Below are 12,937 nucleotides of genomic sequence, written 5' to 3'. Positions count from 1 at the left end.
GGGAGACACAGTGCTTGAGATAGCCATGAAGGGTTTTATAACGGATAACTAGCACTTGGTATTGCACCAGGAAACCAAGTGGTAACCAGTACAGCTTGCAAAGCCAAGGGGTTACATGAGTCTATGAAGTTCATCTTCTGTGCATCACAAATAACAATTTGGGAGTAACTTTTCAAGTCACTCTGGGAGGTACACTCAGAGTTTGGAGACCATATGTATCTCTTGGACTTAGATATCCTGGCTTAGGGGAAGTGAGACATATTGCTGTTATTTTACAATATTTTACAAGAGTATACATTGTGGTGATGGTACTTTTTAGATTAACTTGAACTTGTCAGCGTCCCAGCACTGACATATAAAGAGAGGAGAAGCTTAAACTTTTGCCTACTAAATCCCTTTGAAGATTCTGTCTCCTCAAAGATGGGAGAGGGGGGAGACATTCCTGTGATCTGACGAAGAAGAGATCAGGAAAGTGACTTGGAAGATAGCCAATGAGAAGCAGAGAATTGGGGATCGGAAAGGGAGGGATTGGGGGGGCAAAGGTCAGTACTGACCACGAAAGAGCCAGGGTCAGATCGCTGTGCTCAAATAAAGAGAAAATTTCCTTAAAGATCGGCAGTTTGGAAATTCATTTATTTTGAGATAGCATCGAAACCTGACAGAACTATTTAGCCATGTCATTTATATTTTATCCCATCTCCTATAGCTGTGATGGCGAACCTATGGCATGCATGCTAGTGGTGGCATGCGTGCCGTCGCCCCAGGTCAGCTCTCCGTGGCATTTCTTTTGTGAGCTTCAGTTTCCCTGCAAACGATGAAACAGAAGCTCATGAAAGAAAAAGATCTTACCTCTTCCCTGCTGCCAGTGTTAGGATGCCCTGCTCCCACCGGCCAGCTGGTCTTCGGGTCTCTGCTACGCATGCACACATGTCTGTGAATGCACATGTCCACATATGCACATGTTCAGATGTGCATGTCCACACATGCGTGCATGCACACTTTTCAGTTTGGGCATGCGCGCGTATGTAGTTTGGGCACTCGGTGTCTAAAAGGTTCGCCATCCCTGTCCTATAGTATTAATAGCCATTTGAAAACAGAGATGAACCCTGCCTTAAGCAAAGTAGAAAAAGAAAGAGAAGGATGTGAAGAGAAAAATGAAATAAATTCTTAAATTCAGTTATCAACTAAAATGTGATGTTTGAATTCTCTTCGGATCAAGTCTTTGGTGGTGTCCTAATTTAACAGCAGCTGGTACAGTGGTGCATGGCCAATAAATAAGTCAACAGTGCACAACTTCAGGAGAAAAACAAATTCCTTAGAGGTCTTCATTGTCTAACAAATATAAGGACTGGTCTTCACCTTGCTATAATGTTCTTCTTAGGAAGTAAGAGGTCTCCAAAGATCCTTGATCCCTTGGTCAGCAGAGATCTTTGGCTTTCTTTCCCCCATAACCTTTCCTATGCTTCTTACCTATTTTTTCAAATTCAAGAGTATCCACCCTTTTGAATATATTATATTAACCCCTTTATCCTGTTTCAGTTATTCCAGTGAAAGAAATACATTCTTTGAACATGTCTTGGGCTCTTCCCCCACAGGAAAAGAATTACAAGTAAGGAGTGGAATTTAGACAATCTTCCATTTATATATTTCAGTGACGAGGAGTCAGATCTGCATCCATCACTTAATTAAGAATATTATTTTCTATTGTCTTGAGTCCTTCTATTCCCCGACCTGTTATACAAAGCAATAATGAATAGCTGTGTTCAATTCTTTATTAGTCATCGACCAATGCAAAATAAACAGGTTTTAAGGATGCACGGCCCCAGTGAAATGAATATCCAGTTCATTTTAAATGCAGTGAATAAATAATAGATTAATAAACTCCAAATCAAGTCACTAATCAACTGTCTCTGGAGGGCAATTATATGCATTGGGAAACATGATTTGGGAAAGGGCAAGAGAATAAGTAGAGACATCATAAGATATTAAGAAGATCTTTTGTGAAATTGAGCAGTCCTAACTTAATTCCTTCAAGAACTGACAGATGCCTCCTGCTTTTGATTAGAACACCCCATGAATATGAGTTCCTTTTTCCTATTATTGTATGACCTAATAGTTTCACTAGTCTCTGTCAATTAAGTGCCCCTTGAGCCAAGGTCAAATCCTGTTGATTTATATGAATATGTCCATGTTCTTTACTCAGAAGCTACACAGATGGAGTTGCCATTGTCTTCTTAGCTGAAGGCCTTTGTCTCATGATAGTTCTGAGGTTTAATATGGCTACTTGTTTCTAAATAGTATATATTTCTAATGCATTGGGACAACTGAGTAGATGCAGTTGCACCATTCAAGGCTTTGAATACATCTAATGTGAAGGGAGATGTGATGGTTTTGTTCACACTAGGAATCATATCCACTCTGGAATGAGGTCCAGGATGAGTTTATAGTCTATGGCATTTGTGCATCAGAATGAGCTTTGTAGACTAAAAGCCACATATTATTTCTGAATGGCATCCCACAGGCCACACTTTAACAAGTACGACAGCCATTTATTTCAATGTAGGTGTATACAGGTAGTCCTCGACTTACAACCCCAATGGAGCCCAACATTTCTGTTGTTAAGTGAGACATATGCTAAGTGAGTCTTGCCCCACTTTATGACCCTTCTTGCCATAGTTGTTAAGTGAATCACTGCAGTTGATAAGTTAAGTGAATCTCATTTCCCCATTGACTTTGCTTGTCAAAAGATTGCAAAAGGGGATCATATGACCTTGGGATACAGCAATGGCCGTAAGTATGAACCAGTTGCCAAGCATCTGGATTTTGATCACATGATCCTGGGGATGCTATAAAAGTCATAAAATGTGTGAAAAATGTCACACAAACGTGTGAAAACCGGTCATAAGTCACTTTTTTTTAGTGCTGTTGTAACTTTGAATGGTCACTAAATGAACTGTTGTAAGTTGAGAACTGCCTGTATTTAAATTTAATTAGCATTTAAATAATTTTTAAAAATTCATACGATGCAAGCCACTTCTGCACTGCTGCTAAGGATATTTTATCTTTAGGCATCTCAAAGAGGCCTTTACACAGGACTACTCTACACGTAGAGCCAGTCGAGTGGTGGGTTGCTCCAGGTTTGCAAGAACCGGTAGTAAAAATTTGTAGTAGTTCGGAGAACCGGTAATAACATTGGTTGGCCATGCCCCCGAACCGGGCCCCGGCTTGGTCGCCACTCACTTACCCCGCCCACCTCATCAGAGGCTTTAAAAAAAAAAAAAACTTTTAAAAGCATTTTTTCTACAACCTCTTCCGCCGAAAAAATGCTTTTAAAAGTAAAAAAAAAAGCCTCTGATGATCGCACGGCTCAGCTGGGATCGTCAGAGGCTTTTAAAAGCATTTTTTTCTGCAACCTCTTCGGCCGAAGAGATTATTATCTTTCCATTGATATATAATTTTAGGGTACTGCTCCAAAAAAAAAAAAGTGATGTTATTAGCTAGTTTTAAAAAATACACTTTTCCCAAAATGTTTCCACAATTTTGGCCACTACTGTATGTATGTTTCTATGGCCACAGTCCAGATGACTCTGAAGTAGAATTTCACAATGTCCTGTTGACATTGTCAATGGCTTTGGGAGAGGCACAAAATTGCTGTGGAACAACAGAACATTGTTACTACCACACAATTACCTAAAACATTTCCCAGAGGCATCTACCCAATCATGGGGGAACAGAGCACAAGACGAGACCATCACGTTCTCTTTATATAGTTTTATAAAAAACAAACCTAACCTCCTGGCTTTTAATTATTGATAACTTTGAATGTGTGTCTACAAGTAGTACTTGACACAAAACCATTCGTTTAGTGACCATTCAAATTACAACGGCCCTGAAAAAAACATGATTTGTGACCAATTTTTCACACTTAACAACTGTGGCAGCATCCCTATGGTCAGATGATCAAAATTTGGGGCCTTGGCTACTGGCATGTATTTATGACTGTTGCACTGTCCTGGGGTCATGGGATCAACATTTGTAACCTTCCCAGCAGGCTTTCAACAAGCAAACTTAACAGGGGAAGTCAGATTTGCTTAATGACTGCATGTTTCACTTAACAACTGCAGTGATTTGTTTAACAACTGTGGCAAAAATGTCATAAAAATGGATCACAGCTCACTTAACAACTACCTTGCTAAGCAATGATATTTTGGGCTCAATTGTGGTTGTAAGTTGAGGACTATCTGTATATTAGTGATAGCAATAGCGTTTAGACTTATATACCGCTTTACAGTGCTTTACAGCCCCCTCTAAGTGGTTTGCAGACTCAGCCTATTGCCCCCAACAATCTGACTCCTCATTTTACCGACCTCAGAAGGATGGAAGGCTGAGTCAACCTCGAGCCTGGTGAGATTTGAACTGCCAAGTTGCAGTCAGCCAGCAGTCAGCAGAAGTAGCCTGCAGTGCTGCATTCTAACCACTGCGCCACCGTGGCTCAATAAAATATTATATTTTCCAATTATAATAAATGACACAGCTTTTAAATTTAGTGTTAATCCTCCCTAACATAGCATTGATTACCAGAACAGACTAGAATTTGAGCTTTTTCCATCGACTGGACTTCCAGGTGACCTTCTAATCTGAAATAATGTAATATTTACTGAATGTACAGAAAAGTAATACAGATTTTTTTAAAAAAATAAATAAAGGAAACATTCCTTCTTCTAATCAAGCTCTTTTAAAATAAGTTGATGCATAATGTTTCTCCTCAAAATTTTTAGGGTGAAGCCACTGCATTATATCTCTTGGCTGATAGGACATGAAGGCAGCGGAAGTGTGCTCTCCATTCTGAGGAAAAAGTATGTCTAAAAATTATATATTATAAATATTATAAATAAATACTATAAAATTATTTATATATATTATAAAAAGTAAGAGTGGAGCAAAATTGTTCCAAAGTAAAACCATTATGTGTGTCAAAGATTGAGATCATGTACCTAACCCTAACCTTAACCTTTCTGCAGTTATCAACCGATGCTTTTTGAAAATATATTACTTTTTAGTTGATTAGAAAGACTATATACTGATTAAGTAATTCATTAAATGTACATGCATAGTACCAAACACTTAATATAAGTAACTTTTTGAGAATATTAAAGGGCACGCAATATTATTTATCATATCAGCTGCCAAAAAAGCCAACACAGTTCTAGGCTGCATAAACAGAGGGATAGAATCAAGATCACTTGAAGTGTTAATACCACTTTATAATGCCTTGGTAAGGCCACACTTGGAATATTGCATTCAGTTTTGGTCGCCACGATGTAAAAAAGATGTTGAGACTCTAGAAAGAGTGCAGAGAAGAGCAACAAAGATGATTAGGGGACTGGAGGCTAAAACATATAAAGAACAGTTGCTGGAATTGGATATGTCTAATTTGATGAAAAGAAGGAGTAGGGGAGACATGATAGCAGTGTTACAATATCTCAGGGGTTGCCACAAAGAAGACGGAGTCAAGCTATTCTCCAAAGCACTTTAAGACAGGACAAGAAGCAATGGATGGAAACTAATCAAGGAAAGAAGCAACCTAGAACTAAGGAGAAATTTCCTGACAGTTAGAACAATTAATCAGTGGAACAACTTGCCTCCAAAAGTTGTAAATGCTCCAACACTGGAAATTTTAAAGAAGAGGTTGGATAACCATTTGCCTGAAATGGTATAGGGTTTTCTGCCTAAGCAGGGGATTGGACTAGAAAACTTTCAAGGTCTCTTCCAATTGTTATTCGATATTTATATTTTTGAAAACCTACTTTGCAAGAACCCACTTTTAGGAATATAACCCGATTAAATGTTTAGTTAATGTTCACTATTTACAATTCAAATATTTACTTACTTACTTTAATCACGGCTTTACCTTCACAATAGGTTTTGGGCTCTTGCTTTATATGGAGGAAATGGTGAGACAGGATTCGAACAAAACTCTACCTATTCCATCTTCAGCATTTCAGTGACTTTGACAGATGAAGGCCTTAAATATTTCTATGAGGTCAATTATTACTATTATTATTCCGATATACTATTGTATTGTAAATTCCACAAAGATCAATGAAATAACTTGAAAAGGAATAGAAGATTAGTATTTATTTTCTTTATACAATGGGTTAGATTCCAAATGTTTGTGATGTTCTGTCATCTTCAAGTGTAAATTGCATTTAATAGAGATTTATAAATGCTTTAGTGTTGGACAATATTACAGAAGATGAAGCAAGGAGTGAAGATTCTTATTTTGCAACTAGTTACACTTTTGGGAATAATTGAGTAAGACTATTTTTGTTGGAGATTTAGAGATATTTATCAGTAATGAAGGAGAGGAAATGGACAATTCATCTGAAATCAGTTCCGGTTACTAGATCCTCCATAACATAAGTCTTCATCAATAGTCTATACTTATGATCTGTTGGAGCCATAAATGAATTCATGAAAATTCCATAGGGTCCAGCCAAAAATCCCACAAAATAATATTTTTCTTTTCCAACTGTAGAATTAACCCATTATTGGGCATATCATCAAAGCACACTACCATCCATACTAAAAATATCTAAAATCTCAGAGAAAAGATTCTTAGTCAATTTGTACTACCAATCATTGCTAAGTGAGATAATGCTTATGGAGAAAATAATTTCTGATTGGGGATGCCAGAACCATAGGATATCAGAAATTATCAGATGTTATGGCTAAAGTATGGGGATTTTTTTGTTTGTCTAGAAGATTAATCCTGGCTTATTAGTTGTGAATGCTGCCCTGTTTTGTAGTCAAATATGCCTCAAAAATAACTGCATCCATTTCTTTATCTTCAGGTTATTCATCTTATATTTCAGTATTTAAAGATGTTGCAAAAAAATGGGCCAGAGAAAAGGTATTTACATATTTTTTAAAATGTTATGACTTTGCTAGTCATTTCTTATTTTGTGTTTAATACATTTTCAGTACATATTGTAACTGATGCTGTAAATAACAAAGATTTAAGAATGCATATTAAACATATTAATCTTCAGATCAAATCATCATGTTTTATATATCGAATCAAATCAACATATGCAAGATATGCAGTAATAGTGTTTGAAATGTGCAGGATAATCTCTTTGACAGCAGTTATAAACAATGCTATATAAATAATTATATAATATTTCATATTAATAAGGAATAGATCTCTAAAAGGCATTCCTTCCAACAAAAGTGAAATTTTATTTGATGTAGGTGTTAGTCATCTGTTCAAAACCATAACGTATGTCTCTATTTCTCATATCCTACAAAAGTGACAGATAGAAAGAATACATATAGTCCTCAACTTACAACAGTGACCATTTGATGTTACAAAGACATGGGAAAAGGTGGCTTATGACTGGTTCTAGCACTTAAGACTGTCATAACATGCCCACAGTCAGAGGTGGAATTCACTTACCTTCCCTACCGGTTTGCAAATGTGAGAGCCTATGCCAGGGGTGGGTTCTACTTACCTTTACTACTGGTTTGCAGTGGGGCCATGCGCGCGCTCACTTCGTTCACGCAGAAGCACTTTGATAACATCAGGGTCGGTGGGCAGAGCCTCCCCCCAGTTTTACCACCAATTCTATAGAACCAGTGCGAACCGGGGGCAACCCGCCACTGGCCTATGTGCATGCGCAGAGCCTTCTGCCCATGCACAGTAGTCACTCATTACATCCGGGCAGGTGGGCAGAGCCTCCCTCAGTCGCCACTACTGCTTTGGACAGAACCGGCTGAATCCCACCACTGCCCACAGTCACATGATCAAATTTCAGGTGTTGGCAACCAACATGTATTATAATGATTGCAGTGGCTTGGGATCATGTGATTGCTGTTTGTGACGTTCCCAGCTAGCTTCTGAAAGGAAGTCAAATGGGGAAAGCTGGATTCATTTAATTACTGTGTGTTCCCAATTACAAACGGGGAAAAAAGGTCATAAAATCAGGCATGATTCACTCAACAACTGCCTTGCTTAGTAATGGAAATTCTGGTCCCAAATGTGATCGTAAGTTGTGTAGCTCAAAATGAGCTACACAACACAGTGCTTTCAGTAGTTCTAAGAAGGCACCTCACTCATTTGCACTACTCAGGTAATCCTGAGGAAACAGCTAAAGTGTGAGCTAAGTGTGAGGTCCAAATGACCTCAACGACTCTCTAAAAGTACGCAAATGACCAGTTGTCTACAAGGAATATAAATCCTTCCATTCCCCACCATCCAGTCAGAGCTGAAGAAGCTTCTGAGAAGCGAAACGTCTTCAAAGAAAAATAAGAAAATCCAATTGCCTCTTGAAAAAGCACCTTTGTGAAAAATTGAGGACTTACCTATCTAAAACAAGGGGGTGTAATCAATATGTCATGACTCCGATACACTTTCTACTGGATCTTAGCTCCTCCAAAGTACTATATTATCTAGCATTGAGAACTTTGGGGAACATTTCACAGTGCTCAAAATTTGGGCATTTCTTTGTCTTCTAGGTTATATATCTAGGGAAACATAATGATAGCAAATCTTAGTATGTGAAGAGTTGGTTTGAATGCCAACTTGGTAATTCAGAAAATACGCAGATTTATTTGGAGAGCCCATAACTTCGGAGAGTCCATAACTCAGTCTTAACAAGCTTGTACAGTCAATAAATTAAACATTCATTGGCCAAGATTGTAATCTGTCATGATAACCCCTCTTTCTTTCTCTCATGCATATTCAGTGCACCCAGAATGAAGGTGTTTTTCTTCTGCAGTCATGAAAAGCAGGCTTTAATTTTTGTTTATTTTGAGCTCACACTTTCTACGTAATTTTCTAACACCTGATGATTCAAAGTTATGAATAGTAGTGTAGAAAAACGGCCTTCTGTTTCAACCAGTCCCAGCCTGTATATAGGTAATCCTTGAATTACAACCATTCGTTTAGTGACCACTCAAACTTACAATGACACTGAAAAAAGTGATTTATGACTGTTTTTCACGCTTATGACTATTGCAGCATCTCCATGGTCACATGATCAAAATTCAGATACTTGGCAACTGGTTCATGTTTATGACAATTGCAGTATGCCACGTTCACCTTTTGTGGCCTTCTGAAGGGCAATGGGGAAGCCAGATTCATTTAACAACCATGTTAGTATCTTAATAAACTGCTGTGATTCACTTAACAACAGGGGCAAGAAAGATAGTAAAATGGGGTAAAATTACTTAAACAACTATCTCACTTAGCAACAGAAATTTTGGGCTCAATTGTGGGCATGTTCAAGGATAACCTGTATCTTTCTGATGTGTAGATTTAAGGTCCAAGAATAGCACAACCGCTACAAATACTGTTGAGAATGTTTGAGATTGTAGGCCAAACATTTCAAGGATACCGAGATGGGGAACAGCTGTTCTATGTGACCCAACTTTTTGTTTTGCAGAATATGGGAAGAGATTCAGAAGATTGAAGCTAATGAATTTTGTTTCCAGGAACAGGTATACGTTTGCTTCCAGTTTCCAATATGCCTGCAGTCTCACTGGAAATATTGGCACATTATTTTAGATAATGGAATTCAAATGATTCTAACCCTTGTGAATTGTGCTGTGTTTCAAGACTACGTTTTAAGAAACTCTAATCTTCTGACTTTTATTATTTCTTCATCGTGTTTTCCATATCTCCAGACAGACCCAATTGAGTTTGTGGAAAATATATGTGAAAATATGCACATCTTTGAAAAGGAAGACCTACTAACAGGAGATCAACTACTGATGGAATATAATGCTGAAGTAAGTGGAGCCCACATGTGTCTGGGAAAAAAGTGAAAGGAAAATCACTCTAGAATCACCTTTTCCACTCTGGCACCATCCAGATATATGATTGCAACTCTTAGAATTCTATAAAAGCTTATGATAGCTCAGAAATCTAAATTTTGTACATTGAAGGCATCTAGATGGCTTCAGCTGACGAGTCTGCTCTAGAAACATTAATGCTAAGTTCAAGAAGTGTTTTGCTTAGTTAGAATATTTGTGTACATTTCCTGATCCAAAATGTAGTGAAGCTTCTTTAAAGTGTAGCTCTAGTGGCAATAGTAAGATTTTAATTTCTATTGTGTAGGTAGATACAATCAGATTCCTAACCAATCAGCCAGTGAGTTTCAGTGGATTGATAATATCCCATCCTCCACCTCCCATAATAATTCTTATGTCATGGCATTTTTTAAAAAAAGTCCGTTTAAGAACAAAGAGGCAACTTTTATGAAAAATTGACTAACAGAGAATGGATTGAGTTATTCTTTTATCTATTATATTTGCAGATCATTGCTGATGCCCTTAATCATCTCACTCCTGAAAAAGTAAACATCTTCCTCTTATCTCCTTCCCACGAGGGACAATGCTCCAAGAAAGAAAAGTGGTTTGGGACACAATATTGTATGTTAGGTAAAGTGGCCATTTGTGTTATTACTGGTTTGTAAAAATCTGCTTCAAAACATCTTGGAGCAAAGATGTTATTAATGGTACAAATTGCTGCATTAACTTCCATACGAATTGTTTACAAGTTACAAGAATTTCCCTGCAGAATTCAAAATTCAGAGTTTTCATTTTATTCCTATGGCGTGGAGCATGTTGGTAGCTCTTGCTGTCTTGTGGCATTGGCCATGCTGACTGTGTCCTGTCTCAGTTTGCAAACATGCACATGCAGGCACAGTTTCTGTGGTGTTAAGCAGATAACAGTAGACAATACCATAAACCAGAGTCTGCGCAAAGAGAGCTTATCGGAATAAGTCTGTTTGAAGTTTAAGCAGCAAGAGAGTGATCCAAATACGATCCATAAGCCAGAGTGCTGAGTCTAGTAGTCACCCAATCCAAAAGTCAAGGGTTCAAGAGTAAGTAAGCACAGGAACAAAAGTTCACAAATTATGATTAAATAACAAAATTAAAGCAATTAAAGAATAATTATTATAAATAAAGAATTAAAGAAAAAATTTTGAGATTTGGGAAACAAAATTGACAGCTTCCTTCTTTTCCTGTGGTGTTTCTGGTATTAAAAGCATCTAGCTGCCCTCTGAGAGGGAGGGTTGTATGCACAATTTAAAAAGCTTATAGAATTAAAATTAAGAAAACTGGAAGATTGCTTGAGTCTAATTGAAGCTAAATTCTGTGCAGCACAGAATCTAAGGCTAATTCTTATCTTGAGGTATTCTCTACTAAAGCGTTCATTCTGAGTTGTGTTACATTCACAGACATTGACCCATATTGGAGCAAGTTGTGGAACACTGATTTCCCTCTGAATTCAGATTTACATCTGCCACAAGAAAATAAATATATAGGTTAGTACTACAACCACATAGTCTTGTTCAGTTTAATAGTGTTCTTATTATTGCACTGAGTTAAACTATTAACCCACTATTGTACACATTAGTGAAATTCAAATTTTTTTACTATTGGTTCTGTGGGCATGGCTTGGTGAGCGTGGTGTGGCTTGGTGGGCATGGCTTGGTGGGTGTGGCAGGGGAAGGATACTGCAAAATCTCCATTCCTTCCCCACTCCTGGGGGAAGGATATTGCAAAATCCCCATTCCCACCCCACTCTGGGACCAGCCAGAGGTGGTATTTGCCAGTTGTCCAAACTACTCAAAATTTCCACTACCGGTTCTCCAGAACCTGTCAGAACGGATTTCACCCTTGGGTAGTGCGAATATCTTTTGGGGAGCAAGGACTATAAATATAATAAATAACAAATAACGATTAATAGACTTGGATACATAAGCCAATATTTTTTTTCTTCTTCCCTTTAGTGCTTCCCACTCTAGGTTTACGGGACAAGGATTTTTTCCCAAAAAAATTCAACTAACCTAAACCTCAGGTTTGAATGCTTTTCCCTGAAAATAGTAGGAAATTATGCATGAATTTTGGAAATTGTAGTCAAAACTTTAGGAAGTAACTATAGAAGTTTGTACGTCCAGAGATTCATATTAAGTTTATGAAGATCTTATGCAGCAATGTAGCAGGCAACCAAGTCCATGAATTAATATCATCCTCAGTATAGTAATTTGCCACTTTTATCCCCTATTTTAGCCACAGATTTCTCTGTGAAAGAAACAAATATCCATGCTCCAGAATATCCTACTAAAATAATAAACACACGTGAAGGGTGCCTATGGTACAAGGAAGACAATAAATTTGGCGTCCCCAAAGGTAAGTTGTATAAATACAAATGAATCACACTTCTTAGATTACATCTATAGAAAAGGTATAGTAAAATATCTCATCAAGCTATTAATGTCCTTTAATTAATTGCTCAAAGCAATCAGCACTTTGGAGAGCACTTTGTCATGGAAAAACTGTTCTCAATGCATCCTTTGGGAAAAGAGATGTGAAAAGAGTTTAGGATAAAAGCTTAACAAGAAGGTGATTTAAGGTAAATCTACCCAAAGAATTGACATATTTAAAGTGCATTTGCTTACTATAAATTCCTGAAACAACCATTTTGTCCAACTGAAATTAAAACCTTGTGTTAACAATCAGTTCCACCCATTGATTAGTGTTTGCTATTGGGGGCAATGTTGGGCATAGGGAAGATTGTTTATGTGTCTCTATTTGTCTGTCTTCCCTTTTCTGCTTTTTCCCCTCCCCCTTCTCCATCTCTCTCTCCATCTCTCTCTCTCACACACACACACACACAAACACACACACACACACACACACACAGAGAGAGACAGGCAGGCAAGCAGGCAGGCAGACAGACAGACAGATTATCATCATCATCATCATCATCATCATGAGGATCTTCAAGTATGGTCATCACTAAAAGTAATGGTTTCAGAAAGCATAAAATTGTGATGTTTGATCTAACTGAACAACCCTCAACTGGTGTAGAAGAGATTTCAGTGACTCTTTAAAAATATAGATGTATGTACATAAACAGCACAAT

General features: G+C 37.6%; 1 protein-coding gene across 1 annotated transcript in view; it reads left to right on the top strand.

The window, feature by feature from the left end:
• Positions 1-12,937, top strand: part of LOC117668346 (nardilysin-like) — a 56,600-nt gene that overhangs the window by 25,472 nt on the left and 18,191 nt on the right. The window contains exons 10-18 of the mRNA XM_034422182.3: positions 1,540-1,609; positions 4,779-4,856; positions 5,923-6,043; positions 6,855-6,913; positions 9,447-9,501; positions 9,688-9,792; positions 10,320-10,443; positions 11,247-11,333; positions 12,082-12,201. Coding sequence (XP_034278073.2) covers positions 1,540-1,609; positions 4,779-4,856; positions 5,923-6,043; positions 6,855-6,913; positions 9,447-9,501; positions 9,688-9,792; positions 10,320-10,443; positions 11,247-11,333; positions 12,082-12,201 — 819 coding nt within the window. The remainder of the gene's footprint in view (positions 1-1,539; positions 1,610-4,778; positions 4,857-5,922; positions 6,044-6,854; positions 6,914-9,446; positions 9,502-9,687; positions 9,793-10,319; positions 10,444-11,246; positions 11,334-12,081; positions 12,202-12,937) is intronic.

This window comes from Pantherophis guttatus, chromosome 3 (genome assembly GCF_059756535.1).
Source record: "Pantherophis guttatus breed Tessera chromosome 3, ASM5975653v1, whole genome shotgun sequence".
Classification (NCBI taxonomy): domain Eukaryota; kingdom Metazoa; phylum Chordata; class Lepidosauria; order Squamata; family Colubridae; genus Pantherophis; species Pantherophis guttatus.
This window is presented reverse-complemented; position numbering and strand designations above follow the sequence as displayed.